General features: G+C 37.9%; 1 protein-coding gene across 1 annotated transcript in view; it reads left to right on the forward strand.

The window, feature by feature from the left end:
* Positions 1–19,404, forward strand: part of SH3RF1 (SH3 domain containing ring finger 1) — a 71,800-nt gene that overhangs the window by 37,644 nt on the left and 14,752 nt on the right. The window contains exons 3-6 of the mRNA XM_042871781.1: positions 3,980–4,255; positions 5,586–5,681; positions 12,767–13,069; positions 13,838–13,948. Of these exons, the coding sequence (XP_042727715.1) occupies positions 3,980–4,255; positions 5,586–5,681; positions 12,767–13,069; positions 13,838–13,948 (786 nt within the window). The remainder of the gene's footprint in view (positions 1–3,979; positions 4,256–5,585; positions 5,682–12,766; positions 13,070–13,837; positions 13,949–19,404) is intronic.

The raw sequence follows: 19,404 nt of genomic DNA on the forward strand, positions 1-19,404 counted from the left end.
GTTTCTGTCATTCCTGGAGTAAGGGGGGAAAAAAAAAAGAGCTTTTAAGGTTCTTCTTGGACAGTAGAAACGCTTTGTGTCCTAGACCTCAAAAAGAAATGGGGAGATTTAGTTGAAAATGTTAAACCTCTGTGTTTGTGTTTTCTGTAAATCCGGCTGTCGGATAGGATGATTTTGTGGTTAGGACTGAGCAGTAAACAAGGCAGGAAAGGGAAATTGAAAGATCTGAGGCAAGATAAAGAAGCAACTAGAAAATTGAAAGGAACAATACTCTCACTGAAATGCATTTTTTTTTCAGTAGGCGTCAGAAAATGAAATCTTGGGTATACCTGCACTTGCTGGAGAGCATACATACAAAGAATTTGCTCGACCCAAATCTGCCTTCAGAACAAGCTGACTGTATGTTTGTTGTAGCATGTTAACACCTTTCTTACTTTTATTGATGACTGAGTATGTCTTAAAGTACTTAAAGTACTGGTTCTCAAGGCAAAAAGTAAATATATATGTTGCACCAATAAAAGTACCTCTATAACACTAAAATTATTGTACTTTCTATTGCTGTGTAATTGGAGATTTTCAGTAATGGATTCCTCATCTTGTGTTGGATATTAGCGTGACTTAGATTGGTTTAGGAACTCGATGGAAAAACAAGTAAAAACATAGAGGAAGATAATGTTTCTGCCTTTACCTGTAATAAAATCACAAGTAACTGTTGATAATTGAAGATCCTCTTATAATAAGGACCCAAATGCGTGTTGCAATGGAAAGGCAGCAGTTACATAGGGAATCTGGGCATAGAAACTGCTGCTGAATTGTAAGAGCAGGCTATCTTTTTTGGAGGTAGACAGGGCTTTGGTCTTGCACCTGCACAGTTCCAGAAAGCTTTTTTGTCTGTCCAGTGCTCTGTAAAAAGAAGACAGCCTGCTCCCTTGAAGACACTCAGTGTCTGGGAATGTGGGACAGCTGAAAGCTCTGTGCATAGTGTGGGTAAGTTCACCTGGTTCAGAGGAACTCCAAGGCCAAACTGCAGCCTGGCAACAGGAGGAATCCATCCTAGATGACCAGCAGTGCTGCAGCAGAGGCTGGTGGGGAGAACTGCCCGTGGAAAACGCTTTTTGTGTGGGGCAGGAGTAGGAGGTCATTCTTGTGCTCCTTCAGCTTTTGCAGGTTCTCCAAATGAAAGAAGTTACACAATGAACTCTGTTTTATGCCAGTGTAAGCATATTTACATTTGGGCTTCTGCCACAGAAACTTCTTGTTGAAAGGAAATCGGATCTCGTGTTCCCATGGCATAAGTTTCTCTTGGCTTAAGCGCACGAAAAATACATACAGTTGCTTACTGTCTGTTAAGAAGGTGAAAGCAAGTTAGAAATAAGGTGACTGAAGAGAAAGTGTAAATCCATAGGGAATTGCAAGGAATTTCTGTTGGTTTCTAAGGCTAAGTATCTGGATGGGAAGAAACACGAGGAAGCTTAAGAAATCCTAGCCTCATACAAATAAATATGTATGCACTTCTTGATACTCTTGTTGGGCTGCTTGTTTTGATTGTCACCACATTTCTTCTGTAAAGGAATCTCGCAAGTGAAAAATTACGTGTATTTGTGTCTGAGCTAAAACTAAATTTAAACTGTTTATATGCAAGCATTTTTAATTCCACAAAGATGACTAAGGGAATAATTCTAAGAAACCTGTTTTGCACGGTGTCTTTCTGGGCTTCAACTTTTAATTTCCGAGAATGTTTTTGTCTGTACTTTGGTTGCTTTCTCAAACAGCTCCGGGGTAAATGGCAGCTGTAAACCTCAGGGTAGCCTGTAAAGTTTTTCTTCCAAAGCCTTCCTTTCAAGTGTAGCCAAGCGAAAGGCAGGGAGCGAGCTGGAAACTGGCTCAGCGTTATCGCTGCGGCCGGCTATCCTGGTGAGCAGGCGGAGGGGAGGCCGAGCAGCAAGGCAGTGTGGCTGGGGGCTGTGTCCTGAGCACGTGTGCCTGTGTGCAACACGTCCCTCCTGCTTCATCCTTTTCATCCTGCTTCATCTATTGCAGAAGGCAGTTTCTGTGTGTCTTTTTCGAATTGCTTCAGCATTTGTGTGTTTGAAGCTTCGTTCATGCGGGACTTTGTGATAAACTGTATAAGCGCAATGCTGAGTTTACTTTGACGTAATTTGTTCCACTGGCACTCCTATTCTGGCTTTGTTTGTGTATCCAAAAAGGGATTTTTTTTTTTTTTTTTCTAAGCAGTGGTAAAAGTTCTTTCCTAACATAGGGAGACAGGTGACTTGATCATGGGACAACTCCAGTTATTCTCCTCAGTGCAAGATAGAGACTGTCTTCTCCTAGCCATGACTGCTGGGTGCCCTCTTTCTGCCAAGTAGTTCTTGGGTTCATAATCTGTGAAGTGCAGCAGGTTTTTTTGTTAGCTTGTTTGCCTTACTGGGGAAGGAAACAGATGAGCAGACAGTGCTTCCTTTGTTATACAGAGGCATCCTGCTTCTGTGGCCATGAATTTCCCCTTCAGCCATTTAGAGCGCACAAATCTCTAGTTGATATCTTTGTCTTTTTCCCTATCTGGACTCATACAGAGTGTGCTGTTACTGCTTATAATGTGCCTCAGTGCTGTTAAGTGTGATCACGGAACCATGTATTGTTTTCATCAGTCTGAAGATCTCCAGATTTTTGTCAACAATTACATGAATACTGGTAGTATCAAGGATTTAGTGCCCATTGTAGCTGCAGTAGAACAAACTGTGGCTTGCCTTATTCCTATATAAATCAAGTTCACCTGTGCATCTGTTTGTGTATGTATATACGAGGATCCTTTGACTTCATTATAGAAAGAAAACTGTTTAATAAAATTACAAATAAATAATACCTTTAAAATAACATCATTGCTGAGATTGTGAAGTCATGCGCAGGACTTGAGAGAGTCCAACGAAAGTGGATTCCACGGAAAGATAAAACTTCAAGTGGTAATTATGAAATAAATTATCCATGCTCTGCCTCCTGTCTCATTACTCAGACTCTGAGCGATAATTCCTTCTGAGAATTTCCTTGCATTGTGTTCCTCTTGAGATAGATTGCAAATTGCAATTGCACATGCAGTGTGCTGGTAGAGCAGAAACATACCACGGTGTAGACCTTTCTGAGTAATATTGCCAGCACTGAATTTCATTATAATTTGTCTTTTCTGTTAAATCTTCAGTACAGTTCCTTAAAGAAAAAAAATATTGTGCTGTAGTTGACTATAAATGCTACCTTTTGCATGGAAAAACTGTTTTGGTAATGCAAGTTACTGCTGCTTATGTTAGTAAAGGGTTGCACCCTCTTCTGAATATTCTTAATTATAGAAGAAAGTTTTGAAAGATGTATCTGTAATGGTAGAGTTTTATGGTTTACTCTGTAAGGAGGGATTACAGTATTGTTTTGTAATTCTCACATACATTCAAGAGCAGCACTGGTTACCTACAGTTTTCAGATATTATGGAGGAATTGGAAGAAAAACCAAGGATACTCACTTTAAACTGATTTTTTTCAGTAATTCTTTTCAGCTATGTTTGAGAAACAAATAAAAGCAGTTGTTCAGGATGAAAGCTCTCATCTTTAATAAAATGAGATTTGTTTTTCAGGCTGGAAAACACCTCCCTTACGTCCTCATCCTCATCATTAGTAAGCAAGCCAGACAGGCAGAAAACGTGCCTCTAAGGTCTCATAACAGATTTGTTATTCTAATGCTGTATTTTCTTGCAGAATTTTTGTCATCTCTCTCAAGTGGTCAGAATAGTTTCCAAAAGTGCTCCTTCCCCTCCCTCACCCTTCTATTTTTATATTGAACTGATAAAGCGTAGCGGTCTTCTATTATGCATAATTTTACTTTTCAGTTTTCTGTGTTTACTTTTATTCGTCATCCCTCAGAGAACGTAATATGAATTTTATGTAGCAATACTTCACTAATTCTACTGGTCTTTCCTTTTTTTGTCTTCTTTAGGGTGTACCTCAGTTACCATGTGCCAAAGCATTGTACAACTATGAGGGAAAAGAACCTGGAGATCTTAAGTTCAGTAAAGGAGACATCATCATTTTGCGTCGACAGGTGGATGAAAATTGGTATCATGGAGAAGTCAATGGCGTCCATGGCTTTTTTCCTACCAACTTCGTGCAGATTATTAAACCTTTACCTCAACCTCCGCCTCAGTGCAAAGCACTTTATGACTTTGAAGTAAAAGACAAGGAAGCAGATAAGGACTGTTTGCCATTTGCAAAGGTAAAATGTGAATAAAATAAATATTTTCTTCTAATCATTTCATTCGCTTTGAAAAGAAATGATAAAATGTATGTAGTCTTGTCTGCATTTTTAATGGATCAGTACAAATATGAAAAGGGCAGATAATTTTGTGGGTATTTTCTCTTATGTAGATTAGTTTTGCCTGCCTTTTCTTTCTGAGTTGCATACGATTTCTCTAAGGTTTTATTTTTGTAGTTGGAACTTGTGATAATTGCAGGAGTTGCATTCTTAATCTCCAGGAAATAACCTATGAATTAAGTGTTCCATCTTCTAAAGAAATTGTTGATATTAATTTTCAGCTATACGTTTTGTGTGATTTTTAGGCTCCAGATACTAAATAGAAAGCAGTACTTAGCTTTGTCATTCTGTAATATCACTAATTGCCTTTTGGAAGATATGACATTCTTAACTTGTTTCTGTTGCAATTGTCCGTCCCTTAAGGCTGTGTTTTAAGAGAAATCAGAGCTGTTCTGTTTTTTGCTTCTGATTCTTTATCAGGTTGCACAAAAATGTTTCAGGATCAAATGTGAGCTAATTGCATTTTCATCCTTGCCTACTGAAAACGGAAGGGATGGCTACAATTCTAAAAGCAAAAGGTTTTATCTCTTTCTGTGAAATTAGCAAAGGTACATGTGGTCAGGCTGTGGTTTTTACTACACAGAACTTAATGTTGAAAATAATTGTCATGAGATTGCATATTTTGATTAAGTTGTTGGCAAATTGTATTTTTGATCCACACTCGTGCTTGAATTAGCATCTTATGTTTCCACGTGCTTTAACTTAGCTACAAAATAAATATGAATCTCAGTATAAGTTTTTAATATGCACGTGATGCAGTTTTTGTATCGTGCTCAAAGCCATATCTAGAAACACAAGCTTGGGATATATCTGTGAGAAGTCATGCCACTTACCAGTGCTCCTGGATGTTTAAGTAGAAGAGCAACATCTATGGAACGTTAGATAATGAGATGTAAAAATAAGTAAATGAAAATAGAGATCCTGTGGATCAATGCCAACATTTAAAAGGGAGGTTGATAGAGCACAACAAACTGAACGTGCCCGGAAGTCTGGTATGAATGACAAACTAGGCACTTGAGGTTGGCTGTGGATGGTTTATCTCCATCAAAATAGGAAAAGGAATGCCTGGAACTGATGTCAGCCCCAAGAATGGCATGCTTGTATTACAGAATGCTTTCTGTGAGGTTCTAGCCTATGTAGGACTTACTCTGATTACCTGTGCATTAAGGAGGGAGATTTAATTAGAAGTTTAATTAGAGTTGGGGGGCTTAATGACTGCATGTTCCCACAGGATGATGTTCTGACTGTAATTCGCCGAGTGGATGAGAACTGGGCAGAAGGAATGCTAGCTGACAAGATAGGAATATTTCCAATCTCATACGTTGAGGTGAGTTGTGCTATCAATAAGGATGTGCCCACTGTGTACTTCGTCTTCTACAAATGAACTACTTTATTGATAATGAATTAATGAATAGCATTTCTACAACAGTTGGTACTGTTGATGATTCTAAATAACCTGAGATAGACTAGTCTGGGTCTAAAGTTATTTATAAGGTCTGTATGCTTAGCTTGGGAAAGTTCATGATTTCAGCAGTTGAATCAGTGATTTTTATGTAGTCATTTGATACTTGCTTTCATTGAATGAAATAAGAATGAAAGTATTGGAGGCAGTCACTGTATTTTCTTATGAACACCATGAATCAATCACAGACAGCACTTAACCACAGAATGAAAGCAATTGGCAAATCAGAAAGTAGTAAGCTTTGCACTGTCCCTCAAACAAAATCAGCACAACTAGAAAGTTAGAGAAGATAGGCTGCTGCTAAGCAAGTAAAGCATTGTATTTTACATCAGGTAGACTGTTACGTAAAATTTTCTGTCTTCCTATATTTCTGGAAGTAGTGCTTGAGAGTGTCTCCCCAACATTTTAGGGTGTCGCATTTGAAAGCTATTGTCTTCTATGTAGAAGTAAGTCATTAAGAATAGCATCTACATCAGCAAGTCATTACTGAAATTTGCATCACTGGTAGGTATGCTGAGAATATGTTAACGTAGACTTCTTGGGCCAAAGTGATTTTGTTTAAATAAATGAGGTAGATGGATGAGAGGAAGTGTGTTCACATTGTAGTTGGGATGAGAAATTTGTACTTTAGGTCGCAGGAGAAATGTGTAACCATATTAAGTGTTCAGTCAGGTGTTATTAATGCCATTCATGAGTGCCCTGCAGAGATGGGAACTTGCTAAAAAAAAAAAAAGCCAACAGAAACACATTGTTTTCAGATAACATGGAAAACTTCCTTTAAGAAAGGAAAGATGGGTGTATTCATGTTTGTAGGTTGGTTTAAGAATCATATACCTGGGGATTGAGAACTTCAAATGACTTCAAAACAATATTTCTAATAATAAAACAGAAGAAAAATGTGAACATTTCAATTTGCTCAGTGCAGTTTAGTCTTCGGTTTAAGAAGATAGCAGAAACTGATTTAAGAAGTCCTTGCCCCTGGCTGTTCATTCCTAGCTCCTTGCAGTTAACTGTCCCTTCAGCTCCAGTCACTACAGCTTTTTCTGGTGCTTCTTTGAACTGAATCACTTAATTCAAGCAAGTTAGGGGAAAAAAAAACATTCTCTAGGGCTGCCATTTGGGCTACCTAGCTAACATTTCAGATCCCATTGCTACGAAAATCTGCAAAATGGAAATTTACTCTTGAGAACAGTTTATCTGAAAGCAGTAGTCTCAAAAAATATATTTCACTTGAAATTTTTGGATAAATTCCATCAGCTAAGAGAATGTCTTAAGCTGACCCTGTTAGATAAGTGAACAGATTTAAAATAGGCACGAGCACTTTTATACAGACACTCAAATCCACCGTGTAATGATGAGAATCTAGATCAGTATAAGTTAATCACAGGACGATGGAAGTTGGAAGGAGCTGTTGGAGATCATTTGGTGCTGCTCAAGTAAGAGTACCATAGAGCACATTACCCAGATGGCTATTGAAAATTTCCAGGGAAGGAGGTTCCACAAGCTGTCTGGGCAGCCCGTTCTAGTCTTCAGTCACCCATACAGGAAAGTTTTTCCTCACATTCACGTGGAACCCAAAGGGTTACTTCAGATCATGTAGATGTTTCTTTTATTTATTTTTTTTTCAGACTACACTGAGTTATTTGTGTACCGATTACTACTTACATACCTAAGCACTGCACTTGCTCTAGTGAAGAGCAATGAGATATGTAAAAAAAATAAATGTTTGTATTTTGGAATTCTTGTTTTCTGAGATGATGTAACTGTTGTTCCTGAAAATATGCAAACAGCTGATGGAACCAAGTAAATTGAACCATTTTTAGGTACATTATATTATATTTTTTATATTTTGAAAACTGAATTTTTTTACATTTTATTTTTTAATTATTTTGATGTTTTTTTCAATACATTTCCTAGTCCTGTCATCATTACCTCGTTTTGTCACAGTGACAACTGCATCTCTGCCTTGTGTGTCAGTACACATTTTTTTTTTGATTTTTTGATCAGACTGTTGCTGCACTTACTGGAGGTATTAATGGCTTCTGTCACTAAGTTTAAGATGAGTATAATCTGTCCTGCTTATTCCTGAGAACTTAAAACATGCTTTGTGATGTCATGGAGAATAGTGCTTTAGGTATCTTGAAATCCTTGAAAAACTCTCATTGACTGTGTTTGTGGTCAGCTTATTACCTGGAGGAATATCCCTAGTTTAATGGTTGCCTGTCTGTTCTATTCATTTATTTAAGTCAAACATATTAAGTCTGTGATAATGATAAAAGCTAAGACTGATGACGTTTTGAAAGGTATTTTAGAAGTGATTGCATTAAGAGAGCCATTTGGTAACTGATTTACATAACATTGTCTTTATTTGTAGACATGTGACATTGTGAAATAATCACTTCTCTCTCCAAGTGTAAAATAAATTAAGAAAACATTACAAAAAAAGAAGATTTAAGGAGGAGAAATGCTGAAACAGAATCCTGGAAGAAGCCCTCTGGCTGTATTAGAGTGAATCCTAGCTAACATTAAGTTACTAAACTTTCAACTGATGGAATTCCAACGTATTTGCTTTAAAAATAGATACAGTCCTGAGTAGAGTGTAAATGAATTAGAACATCAAATTTAATACTTTGGTATGGATGAACGTTTAGTAAACAGGCTCAGAATCTAAAAGCTATTGATATTATTGCAAGAAACCTTAAAAAAAAAAAAAAAAAAAAAAAGGTAGAAAAACCACAGATATTCAGAATAGAAAAAAGACTGGAAAATAAATCATTGTTCAATCAAAATGTCAGTGGAAAATAATGACAGCTCCTGTTTTCCCTAGTTAATGTGAACAACTGGAAAACATCTCTTTATTAATCCATCTCCTCTAGTTTAATTTATAAGCAGCCTTTCAGAAATACAGAGAAGTATTGTTATCCCTATCTTGAATGCTCATGGTTGTAGATGATTTTAAGCTGCTGCATCTGCCAACTAGTGCAACATATTCAGAAATGGTCAAATAAGATTTTATGTACCTACCATGTCAGGGTTGGTTGGTTTTTGTTCTTGTTTTGTTTTTTTATTAGCATCTTTTCCAGTACTTAACAAGAAAGTTTCACAACATTTTTTAAATGTGTCTCTGCATTTCAGACTGGATTATTAGGCTGGATTTCTAAACATATTTTTTAAAAAAACGCACTTATTAGGTTGAACTTTCTGTCTGTCACTGTTAGATGATGTGATCTAATGGAAACACTTCTGTAGCAATACTGACTCAGAAGAATGCTTTTTGACTGTTCTGACTGACCAGAACAGAACATCTATGCGGGAAATGGATATTGTATATTGTGCTTGAAACCAGGGATAGTTAGGTTTTAGTAAAAAATGATGGTCTCATTCACACTGTATTTGAATGTAGTAACCGCAGTGTTGTCATTCCAATAGCAATTGCCAAGTGTCGTAGTTTTAATCAATTTTCCTTACAGAAACTGCAGTGCAGAACTACTGAGTTGATTTCAGTAATTCACGTGAACACAGCTCTGCTTCTGACTGTCAGCTGTTCAAGTTTTCTGAAATGATTCTTCTGCTGGTTTGAACAGAACGTATTCTGAAACCTTAATTACAAAGCTGAATTTAGATTTCTAAGCTATTACCTGTTGTCCGGGGGGATGTTTAGCAAAAGTAATAATGTCAAATGAGGACAATATTTGTCTCTAGTTGTACTTATACTTTCTTTGAAAATATATTTGTGGAAGTGAAATGCAGCCTAGGAATTTGTGTTTGACCAATAACAGCGTCGGTGATGGGAGGAAAACAGCTTTTTGGTGCATGATAGCAGAGTCAAGTTTTGTAAGTAAAAGTTCTGGATAAAGAATAACGAGGGTAACAGAGAGCAGGTAGTGTTTTGACTTGAGTTCAGGAAATGATTATATTTGAATTCCATCTATCGACACGTGAATGAAAAAGAATTCATTTGTTAATTAAGTGCAGTGCAGCATAAGCAGCAGGCTGGCAGTAGGCGTTTGTGGTGGTCTGCTTGATCATTTCTGCAGACAGCTGCAAGGAGTTGGAAGCCCAGAGACCTACAGGCCTACAGAACTGCTTCAAAGCCAGCTGACTGTGCTGTTACCATCTGGGGAGATGTTCTATTTCCTGGGGTTTGGAGGAGAGGGGAATTGGATTTCATGTGACCTGATGCAGCGATTATTTTATTAATTTAAAAGAAAAATAAATTATGTGAATGTGAAAGTCAAAGAAGTTTCAATTGAATTGTGTCTCCTCAGGAAAACCTGCAAAAATACTGGGCAGTACTGCTGTCCTCAGGTTGTTTCCTTGGAAAGGCGAGCCATCCTTTCACAGCCATCCTTAGGTTGCATGTTACCATCCTGTGCTTGTTTCTGCCTTTAGGAAAGCTCAGTATATTGCTCATATTTGAATCACTCCCATGAGCAGGCATTAAATTTTCTCTGATAGGCTGTTTGCTTGATAGAAGAGCCGGATTCTATAGTCATTTTCAGTTTGAGGAGGTAAACAAACAGAATTAGCTGTAACAAATGTGCCTCAGGATGCTTCTGGCAGTGCGGCATTTCTGCTTTCATTCTGTTTTTTACTCACGGGAGATCCCTTAACTCTTCTGATTAGATAATTCATGTTATAGAAATGTGTACTGCCTTTCTTTCTGTGATGTACGTTATTTGTGAACAAACTGTTAAATGACTGATAGAGAATCGATTGGGTAGGTTTGATTGTGGCCAGTGTTAGAAGACAAGGTGGAATCCACAACAGGTTCTTAGTAGTATGTGAAGAACTCAATTTTGAATTGAAAAATAGAAAATGGCTACCAGTACAACATATATGAAATTGTTAGTTTTGAAAAGCCTGCCTATTCTTCCAGGTTGAAGAGGAAATAGCAGGAAAGTTTGTCTTTGGTCCCATTTTGCTGTTTGTTTTGTATCCTTCAGCCTCCTATTGGTGTTCTGTGTTAAAATAATCGTTTTCAGTTGTCTCCTGAAAGTGTATGCATAATCTAAATTTTAATCAAAAACCAAAAAATTAGCCAAAGAAAAAGTAAAAATCCAAATGATGAGTTTGCAGATGAGTTGTAGAAAACCTGTATGGATGCTTTATATACTACATAAATATGGTATAAGAGTATTTTATTTATATGATTCATGTCCACTGGGAGGAAAACCTAGTGTTTACACTTCTTTTAGGAGTGTTTATTACTGTGACATTGTTCTCTAGTATTCTGCCCTGTCTTTTCAGCTACGTTTTAAAGAACCAATAATAGGAACTTGTAGAAATGATTTCTTTGCTGACATCTTTTTGTCATCTTTTTCAAATCCTCCTTTGTTTCCCTCTTTGTCTGTGCTGTGTTGTGGGTCCTTTTTCCTCGTTAAGGCCTTTCAGTAACTTAATTTTTCCTGCCTTTATGACCTAACAGGCTTTTGTGTCAGTTCCTCATTGTTCAGTAATTCCCATTTTGATCCTTGTTTATTTCTTCTGTCTATGCGTGTAATTTCCTTCTAGAACTTGTCTTTGAAATACTGTTTGAGAATCTTCTGGTTATTTAACAAATCTGTGTGTGTGTGTGTGTGTGTGTGTGTGTAGTTTACTACTTGTTGTCAGAGCTCAGAAAGTGTTCAGAATATAAGTGTTCAGAATATAAGCTACTGATGTTTCTATGAGACACACTTCAGTGGATGTTGATATAAAATGATGAATAATGTGTAACTTGTGTAGTAAAGTTTTGATGGGACAAGATGCTTCAAAACTCCTTAGGAGCATAGTTTGGTGTCTTAAGGCTTATAAGGAGATGATTACAATAAATAGAAAAATAAAATACACAGAAAAACAAAGGTAGTGCTTCCACAGTTGCTAATTTTGTTCTTTCATCGTGGTGTTCTTGAGATGAGGTTTTTTCCTTTCTTCACAACGGTTTGAATTACCAGAGTAACGCTATTGGTATTTAATGGGATGTATGAATTTGTTTGTTCAGAAGACTGGTGCTTGTTTACATCAGTTTATGAATAAATGAGAGTTTTGATGCTATTTTTTGTATTGGCTTTAATATATTGATGAGATGAAATCAAGGTTTTATGAGAAATTCATGGTTTTTTTTCCCCTTTCTGAGTAATCTGTTGTAACGAGAAAGTGTACAGGATTCCATGCTTTGTTATCAGAGAGGAAGGATTTGTTTGCATATTCTATCATCTTGTTAGAACAAATCTGCAAATCGGGACTGTTCTTTTGGGGGAAGGGGAGGAACCCCGTTAGATAAACTTGAAAAAGAAGAACTGATTTCATGTTTTCACACAAATATGCTGTCTCAGCATCCTGTTCTGTGCTACTTGTTGTCAGGCAGTTTAAGGATATAGGTGAATTTGCCCTACTACGTAATTAAATTTGTGCTTAGGAAGCTTGTTTTTCACTATTGCTACTCTTATAAGTGCATAAGTAGAAAGGGATGCTAGGAGGAATGTCTTCAGGAACGTGGATGCAGCAGTTTGGGTTGGTGTCATAAACAACAAAAAAGGCTTAAAATGGAACTGAGCTTTTAAATAATACAAATGTTTATATCATAAGGTCAGAGGAGGCTGTTGCGATTTAGTCTGACTTTCAGACAACACAAGCCATGAGTCTTGTTGAATTAATCCAACTTTGGACGGGTTCGTGTCTTCCTTTCTGCGCTGAGATCATACCTCCTGTTGGTGGCCCACTCCAGTCTGAATCTAACCGTGCTAAGTTTGTAGTGAAAGACTCTTCAAACTCTGTTGACTAATTTGTTGGTCAGTGTGGCGCATTTTTGGGTTTTGAGTTGCATAGTTTCAATTTCACTGTAATATGAGTAGTAAAATTCATATAATTAATTAGCAAAATACAAAAATAGAATTTGGTTGTCAGTAGGTGATCTTTATAAAGAAAAAAAAAATACTAATATTTCATGTGTGAATATTTTCTTGTAGTTTAACACAGCAGCCAAGCAGCTGATAGAGTTGGATAAGCCCTCAGGTTCTGCTGTAGACTCTGGAGAAGGTACCTCTGGGGCAGCCCTCAACAATTCAGTCCAAAAGCACAGCGATACTAAGAAAAACACCAAAAAACGGCACTCTTTTACCTCCCTCACTATGTCCAACAAATCCTCACAGTCTTCTCAGAATCGCCACTCGATGGAAATTAGTCCTCCTGTCCTCATCAGCTCCAGCAACCCAACTGCAGCAGCACGCATAAGTGAGCTGACGGGACTTTCTTGTAGTGCCCCTTCTCAGGTAATTTATGTGAAATTAAGAATAAATCATGCTTTATTTTTTAACTAACTGTAAAAGCTTTTTCTTGCGTTGTTTATTCCCCATTATTTCTTAAGCGCAATCAATATTATGATGTCACAAAGCTCATCTTCAAAGTTGACGTTTTAAAGAAAAATATTCACGGAAATGATTGCAGGTATTTTAGATCTTCTGAGGTTTGTTTTTTTTTTTTACTGCTTTTAATTTCTTAAGAATCACAGGTGGTTGTTAAATTTTAGAAGTGATGACTTAATTCATTTTCATCTAAATTGAATGTAATAGTGGATATCAGTAAAGCATATGCAAGTGAAAGGTAAATTCAGTGTGAAAGTTGCATACATTCCAGAAATGTTAATCTGGTGATGATAAGTAGTTATCTGGGTTAATTTATTTGTTAATCTCATGCTTCTTCAAAGCTTTTACTTGCAAGCTACAGCAGTTGGTGAGCAATTGTCTGCTTCACATAAAGAACACATTTTGAGGGTGGAGGTAGTAACGTTCAATATGTAGTTCAATGCATCTCTGAAATTTCAGAAGTATCAGATTTATTTTTTGCAATAAGAAGTGTCATCCAGTACCTTTTTCATGAGTATGGAACTCAAAATTATTTCTGTTGTAAAATTTTGGGTGGTAGAAAGAATGCTGATTGTTTGGACCACGAAGCTTACAGCTGTGTAAAATACTGTTCCCATAAAGTTCATCAGAACTGACTCTGTTGTTCTTTGTTTGCTTTTTTTTTTTCCCCAACAGGTTCATATCGGTACTACAGGGCTGATTGTGACTCCACCCCCTAGCAGCCCAGTCACAACAGGGCCTTCATTTACCTTCCCATCAGAAGTTACTTACCAAGCTGCTCTTGGTGTAAGTACTGTTTAAGGAATCTCATACATCTCATACAGCTTTGGTCTGTACAGTCACTTTTCTTTCTGGAGTTCTGATACACTGATTTGAAAGAATGGTCTTATGATGATGATCTATGTCAGATGATAGTATCAAGTACAGCAGAAACATTTTTAATAAAATAATTCTTGCATCATGTGGTCCCCATCAATTTCTCTAGTTTTCCTCAATCTGTGAAACTTCTTTGATCCCATCGTCCTGAAAGTACCTGCAAGCACTGGGCAAACAAATTCATGGTTGATACTCATGTTAGGCAGAATACAGTTCTAGTTAATGTATTTGCTGCAAGCATAAGATATTGATTTGATTTGTGAGCAAGACGCTCAGTTTTGGTGACGATGGGTTAGAAAGGATCTAAAGCAGAATGTCAAATTTTCTATCAGAAAGTCTTTTTTTCCCTCTTAGTGACACTTTTTCTTGTTATTAAGAATCAGTAGTTCTTAATTTGATACCAGAGTGGAAAAACACTTTATTTTAGTGTTGGTGCAAAGTCATTAAACTACCTTGGGTGCTTTAGTTGCATAAGCTTGTTCAAAAGCAATCTCACCATCAGTACCCATAGGAATTAAATTACAGTGCTAAATGCAACATGGAGCGAACCTTTGCCACAGGATTGTCCTGTATCCTGCAGTGATGCTTTCTCTTTGTGATAACTGGGTTCCTGGTTATGTTTCCAATTAGGCATATAATTCCCATTGAGAATCTAAATTATTCTCCACCACCCTTTTAAAAAGTCAATAACCTTCTGTACATCATGTTCCATTTCTTAACTAGATTTCAGCATGGTTAGAATACAGGCTTACAGCTCAGGCTATGGTCAGATTGTTCTTTTCCTGTAGGTGATACTAGGTGATTTGACTGAAGTTCATCTTTTCCACTTGCTTCAGAAACTTACTTTAATTTTAGAACTGTGCAGAACAGCTCTGATAGGAAGTGATGATATTTTCCCTTTACATACTTTTTCCCCTCTGAAAACACCCTCCTTAACGTTTTGAGCAGTAATTTTAAGCTCCAGAATAATTGTGCTGTATGATATGATATTCTAGCGATTGGCCTGAGTCGTCTTGCTTTGGTATTTTTGTTGCTTGAGTAAAAGCTTCCCTTCCTTTTCTCTTCATTTATGAACATGATTCAAATAGCTGGAGGGCTGGGATGGAACGAGGAGCATTTCTCTTTTGCATGAATAGGATTTTATTGGATATTGTACCTGTCGATGGTTTTGGTGTTTCTGACGCTATTTAAAGTAATTGATTGTTCTTTGAGAGTAAGCCATTTGATACAACTTGTTTTGCTTCATGCTGTGCTCAGATAAAGGGAGAAGGAAGAAATAAGAAAGCATGCGTGTAATTCACAACCAGTGATGAACAGGAAGCTTTGCTGTAATTAAACTAGATTTGATTAGGAAAGGGATGTTCTTCTGTGTGAAAGAGAAGCCAGTGAGCACTGTCACTTTTGGCAAGTAGCAGGAGAGAACCTCAGCTTTGTCCCAGAGGAATTTGGGAAGACTACTGCAAGAAGGTAATGTGGCTTACAGCCCAGCTGAAGTGCCTCTGTACCAATGCATGGTAAATAAGCAAGAGGATATGGATACCACAGTGCAATTAGAAAACTATGACCTAATTGCTATTGTAGAAATGTGATGGGAAGAATCACACAGCTGGAATACTATGATTGAGGGCTACAAGCTTTTCAGAAGGGATAGGCAGGGTGGAGGGGGTAGGGGATTTTTCTTCAGTGTTAAGCAGGCAGATAGGCTGCAAAGAGCTGCCTCAGAGATAGCCACAACCAGGTTGTGAGCCTGTGGATTAAAATTAGGGTCCGGGCAATAAAAGCAGTCCACCTGATCAGGGGGAGCCTGTTGATGAGGCCTTTGTGCTTTAGATACAGGAGGCGTTGTTCTTGCAGGCTCTCATCATGATGGGTGATTTCAGCTTCCTAGATGTCTGCTGGGAAAGCAACACGGCGAGCTAGAAAGCACTCGAGGAGATTCCTGGAGTCCATTAAGCATAACATCCTGGTCTAGATAATAGACCAACCGGAGGTGAAGCATTAGTGGACAGTGGGCCAGGTGCTCACCAATGCAGGAGAGTTTGTTAAAGAGGTTATTATTGAAGGTAATTTGGGCTATAGAGAGCACACATTGAGTGAGTCTATGATCTCAATGAGTATGGGCCTGGCATAGGGCAGTCAGGATCTTAAACTGGCCTCAAATTGCACAGGGGAGGTTTAGGTTGGCTATGGGGAAAAGCTTTGCAGAAAGAGTTGTTAAGTGCTTGAACAGGCTCCCCCAGGAGGTGGTTGAGTCACCATCCCTGGGTGTGTTCAAAAACCATTTGGATGTGGTGCTTACACCAAGAGTACAGGGATGTTGTTTGGATGTGCAGTGAAGACAGGCTGAGGGAGCTGGGCTCCTTCAACCTGGCGAACAGAAGGCTCCAAGAAGACCTCACTGCAGCCTTTCTGTCTTTGAAGGGACATTATAAATAGGAGGGAGACCCAACTGCTTGCACGGCCTGATATTGGTAGGACAAGGGAAAGAGAGGGGGGAGATTTAGGTTAGGCCGAAATTTCTTTACAGCCTGCTCTTAACTTCGGTAAGACAGATGCGGATTATTTTAGAGAAGATGTTCTTACCTGTCTTGTTTAGGTAAAAAGTCACTCTTACTAAGATGGTTGAGATGACTTCCTAGCCTCCAAATCTGTGACTCTTGTATCTGCTTACAATTACAGGATGACACTTCAGGTTACCGTGTTGCTTTTTACAGTAGTTTAGAAGATGCCATTTGCATTCCTTTTATTTTGTTCCCTGTTGCAGATGATACTTGGTACCAGAAGTTGTATGAGTTGTATGTTTCGAATTTGTAGCAAAAACTGACACAAATAACAGTTGAGTGCTTATATTGAATGGCCTCATAAGCTGTCTGCTGCATGGATCCCATCAGCACGTTTTTATATGCATTAAGAAAGCCTGTGGTAGTTGAATTTTTATTTTACAGCTTTAAACTAGTTCTTTTGCCAGCAGCATGAAATCTCATTTTGAGGTTTGGTTCTTTGAAATTGAAGAAGCTGTGAACTGAGACAAACTTCTCCTAGCTGAGGCTTTTGATTGATACTATCGCTTACAGTGTTCTCTGGAACTTCAAACTACAGCTTTGTCCTTAGTAGAGACATAAATTGGTCTTTTCTTCTTGGCTACTGGTGTTTTTGAACCTTGCGAGCAATTAGTATGTTTGAAGTTCTTTGTAAGATATTTATAGCAAATGTTAAGTTCAATAGTTGTCGGGTAAAAATAGGCACATGCAGTTATGTAAGCCACAGTGACTTGGGAGGGAGCTCCTGCATGTAGTTTATAAGGCAGTTATCTAATGGAGGAGATCCAGTTGCCATAGTCTTTGCCAGAAAGCAATGTTATGGGAAGTATGTGAGTCAGGCTGTGATACAGAAGAAAGAGATGAAATACACCACAGCAAGTTTGTTACATTCATAAGCAGCATAAGAAAAACAGACAACAGATAGCTTAACATCTTTTCATTCTGTTTGTTATATTCTCTTGAGCTGTGGAGTGTGTTTTGGACTGTAGTTGCCCAGATATCCACACTCCTAACTACTGAAGCTAAATATATTATGTTCGAAATAGTAGTATATGCAAAATAGATGGTCTATATTTGGATGATTTACATTAGTTTACATGCTGAAGGTTTATAAAACTTGAAAGAATCCCTCTTTCTGGTTCTGTTTGTTCTCTCACCCACCCACACAAAAATTGCCCTTCTGTGCTGAAGTGCATAAGATAGTCTGATCTGTTAGTGATGAGACACAAGCTGTGAGAGTTATCATAAACGGATGACTTACAACTCTCCTTCCTGTTGTTCCAGCTGATTCAGCAGTGTTCGTCAGGAGGAGGTTTAAACAAGAACTATCTGAGTTTAAACCAACAAATAGTCAAACTAACTTGTGCTGCTAAGAGGAAGCAGCTGAAAGAAATGATGTTTTATATGAGAGGCCTGCTCTTGATAATGTGTAGTTCAGGAGTTTTGTGAAACACGAGCCTTAATTTGTTAGCTCTGAGGGGATTTTGTGAGTTGTGTATTTTTTCCTATGCCTTGTGGGAGTGAAGTTAGTTAATTATTATTTTTTCCACTGCTTTGCCTTGTGTTTTTGTTTTGGTGAGCTGATTGCTGGTCTGCAGCTGATCGATAGAGGAATGAAGCCTAAATATATTTAAAATTAGTAATATGTGTGAGTTTCTAGAATACTTAAAAGTACAATTTGAAATTTTTAACATGATTATCTAATTCTATAGTGTTCCATGTAACAATTAAGAAACAATCATCATGCTTCAGACATGTATGAAAGATGCCATTTTATGCTGAAAGTACATTTGCTACCTGAAGAGGCATTGCAGAAAGCTTCGTTTTTGTTACCAACTCAACTGCCTGATATAAAAAATACTTGAAATTATTTTGAGAAATACATTTTATTATATCATTTGGGACTTGTGTATATTCTTTCACAAAACGCTGACCGTGGAGACCATCAATACTAGCTTGTGCTGAATGAAGGTAGGCATGTTTCTCAATAGCTGCAAAAATAGCTGAGTGTTGGATAACTTACTGAGAACTTAACTAGAGCATTTGGGCCCATTTTATTAAGCTGTAGCAGTGCCAGCAGAGAAGCTGTTGTCTTCTAAAGCCTATCAGGTAGTCTGTTTAAATTTCTGAGTATTTGCCCAGTCTTTAGGGATTTAATTGGGCTGTGGCTCACTGCAGGTTTCATTACCGTAGTAATAGACATGGGGAGGAGAATGGAGTGAAATAAAATGGAGCTGGGAACGTGCCTTTATTGCTGCTAAAAAATTCTGTCTATAATATGTGATCTGATTAGTACAACACCCAGCAGTTACAGCTTTAGAGATGCAGGAAGTATGAAATAGCCATGCCTTGGTGCATGGATAGGTGTAAAGATTTCACAGAATGGCTGGGGTTGGAAGGGACCTCAAGGAAGATGAATCTCAAACTCCCTGCCACATGCAGGGCCACCAACCTCCACGTTTAATACCAGCCCAGGCTGCCCAAGGCCCCATCCAACCTGGCCTTGACACACTTGAACACCTCCAGGGATGGGGCATCACAATGTCTCTGGGCAGTTGTTCCAGCACCTCACCACTCTCTCTGTAGAGAAGTTGAATTTCCAGCTGATCAACTCTAATGTGCATTTACAGATTCCACCATGTGTAACTGAATCTGCATTCCCCAAAAAAGATCAGAATTCATCCGATTTTATACAGTTGCCTAAAAGTTAGTTACTTACGATCAGTTTGGATTCACATATCATGTTTGCTGAAGCTGATTGGCAGAGGAAATTCTGCTGTGAAGCAATGAGAAGAGAAATGCTAGTATTTCACGATGGAAGATATT

This window comes from Lagopus leucura, unplaced genomic scaffold (assembly GCF_019238085.1).
Source record: "Lagopus leucura isolate 7727_CA_CO unplaced genomic scaffold, USGS_WTPT01 Super-Scaffold_100004, whole genome shotgun sequence".
Taxonomy (NCBI): domain Eukaryota; kingdom Metazoa; phylum Chordata; class Aves; order Galliformes; family Phasianidae; genus Lagopus; species Lagopus leucura.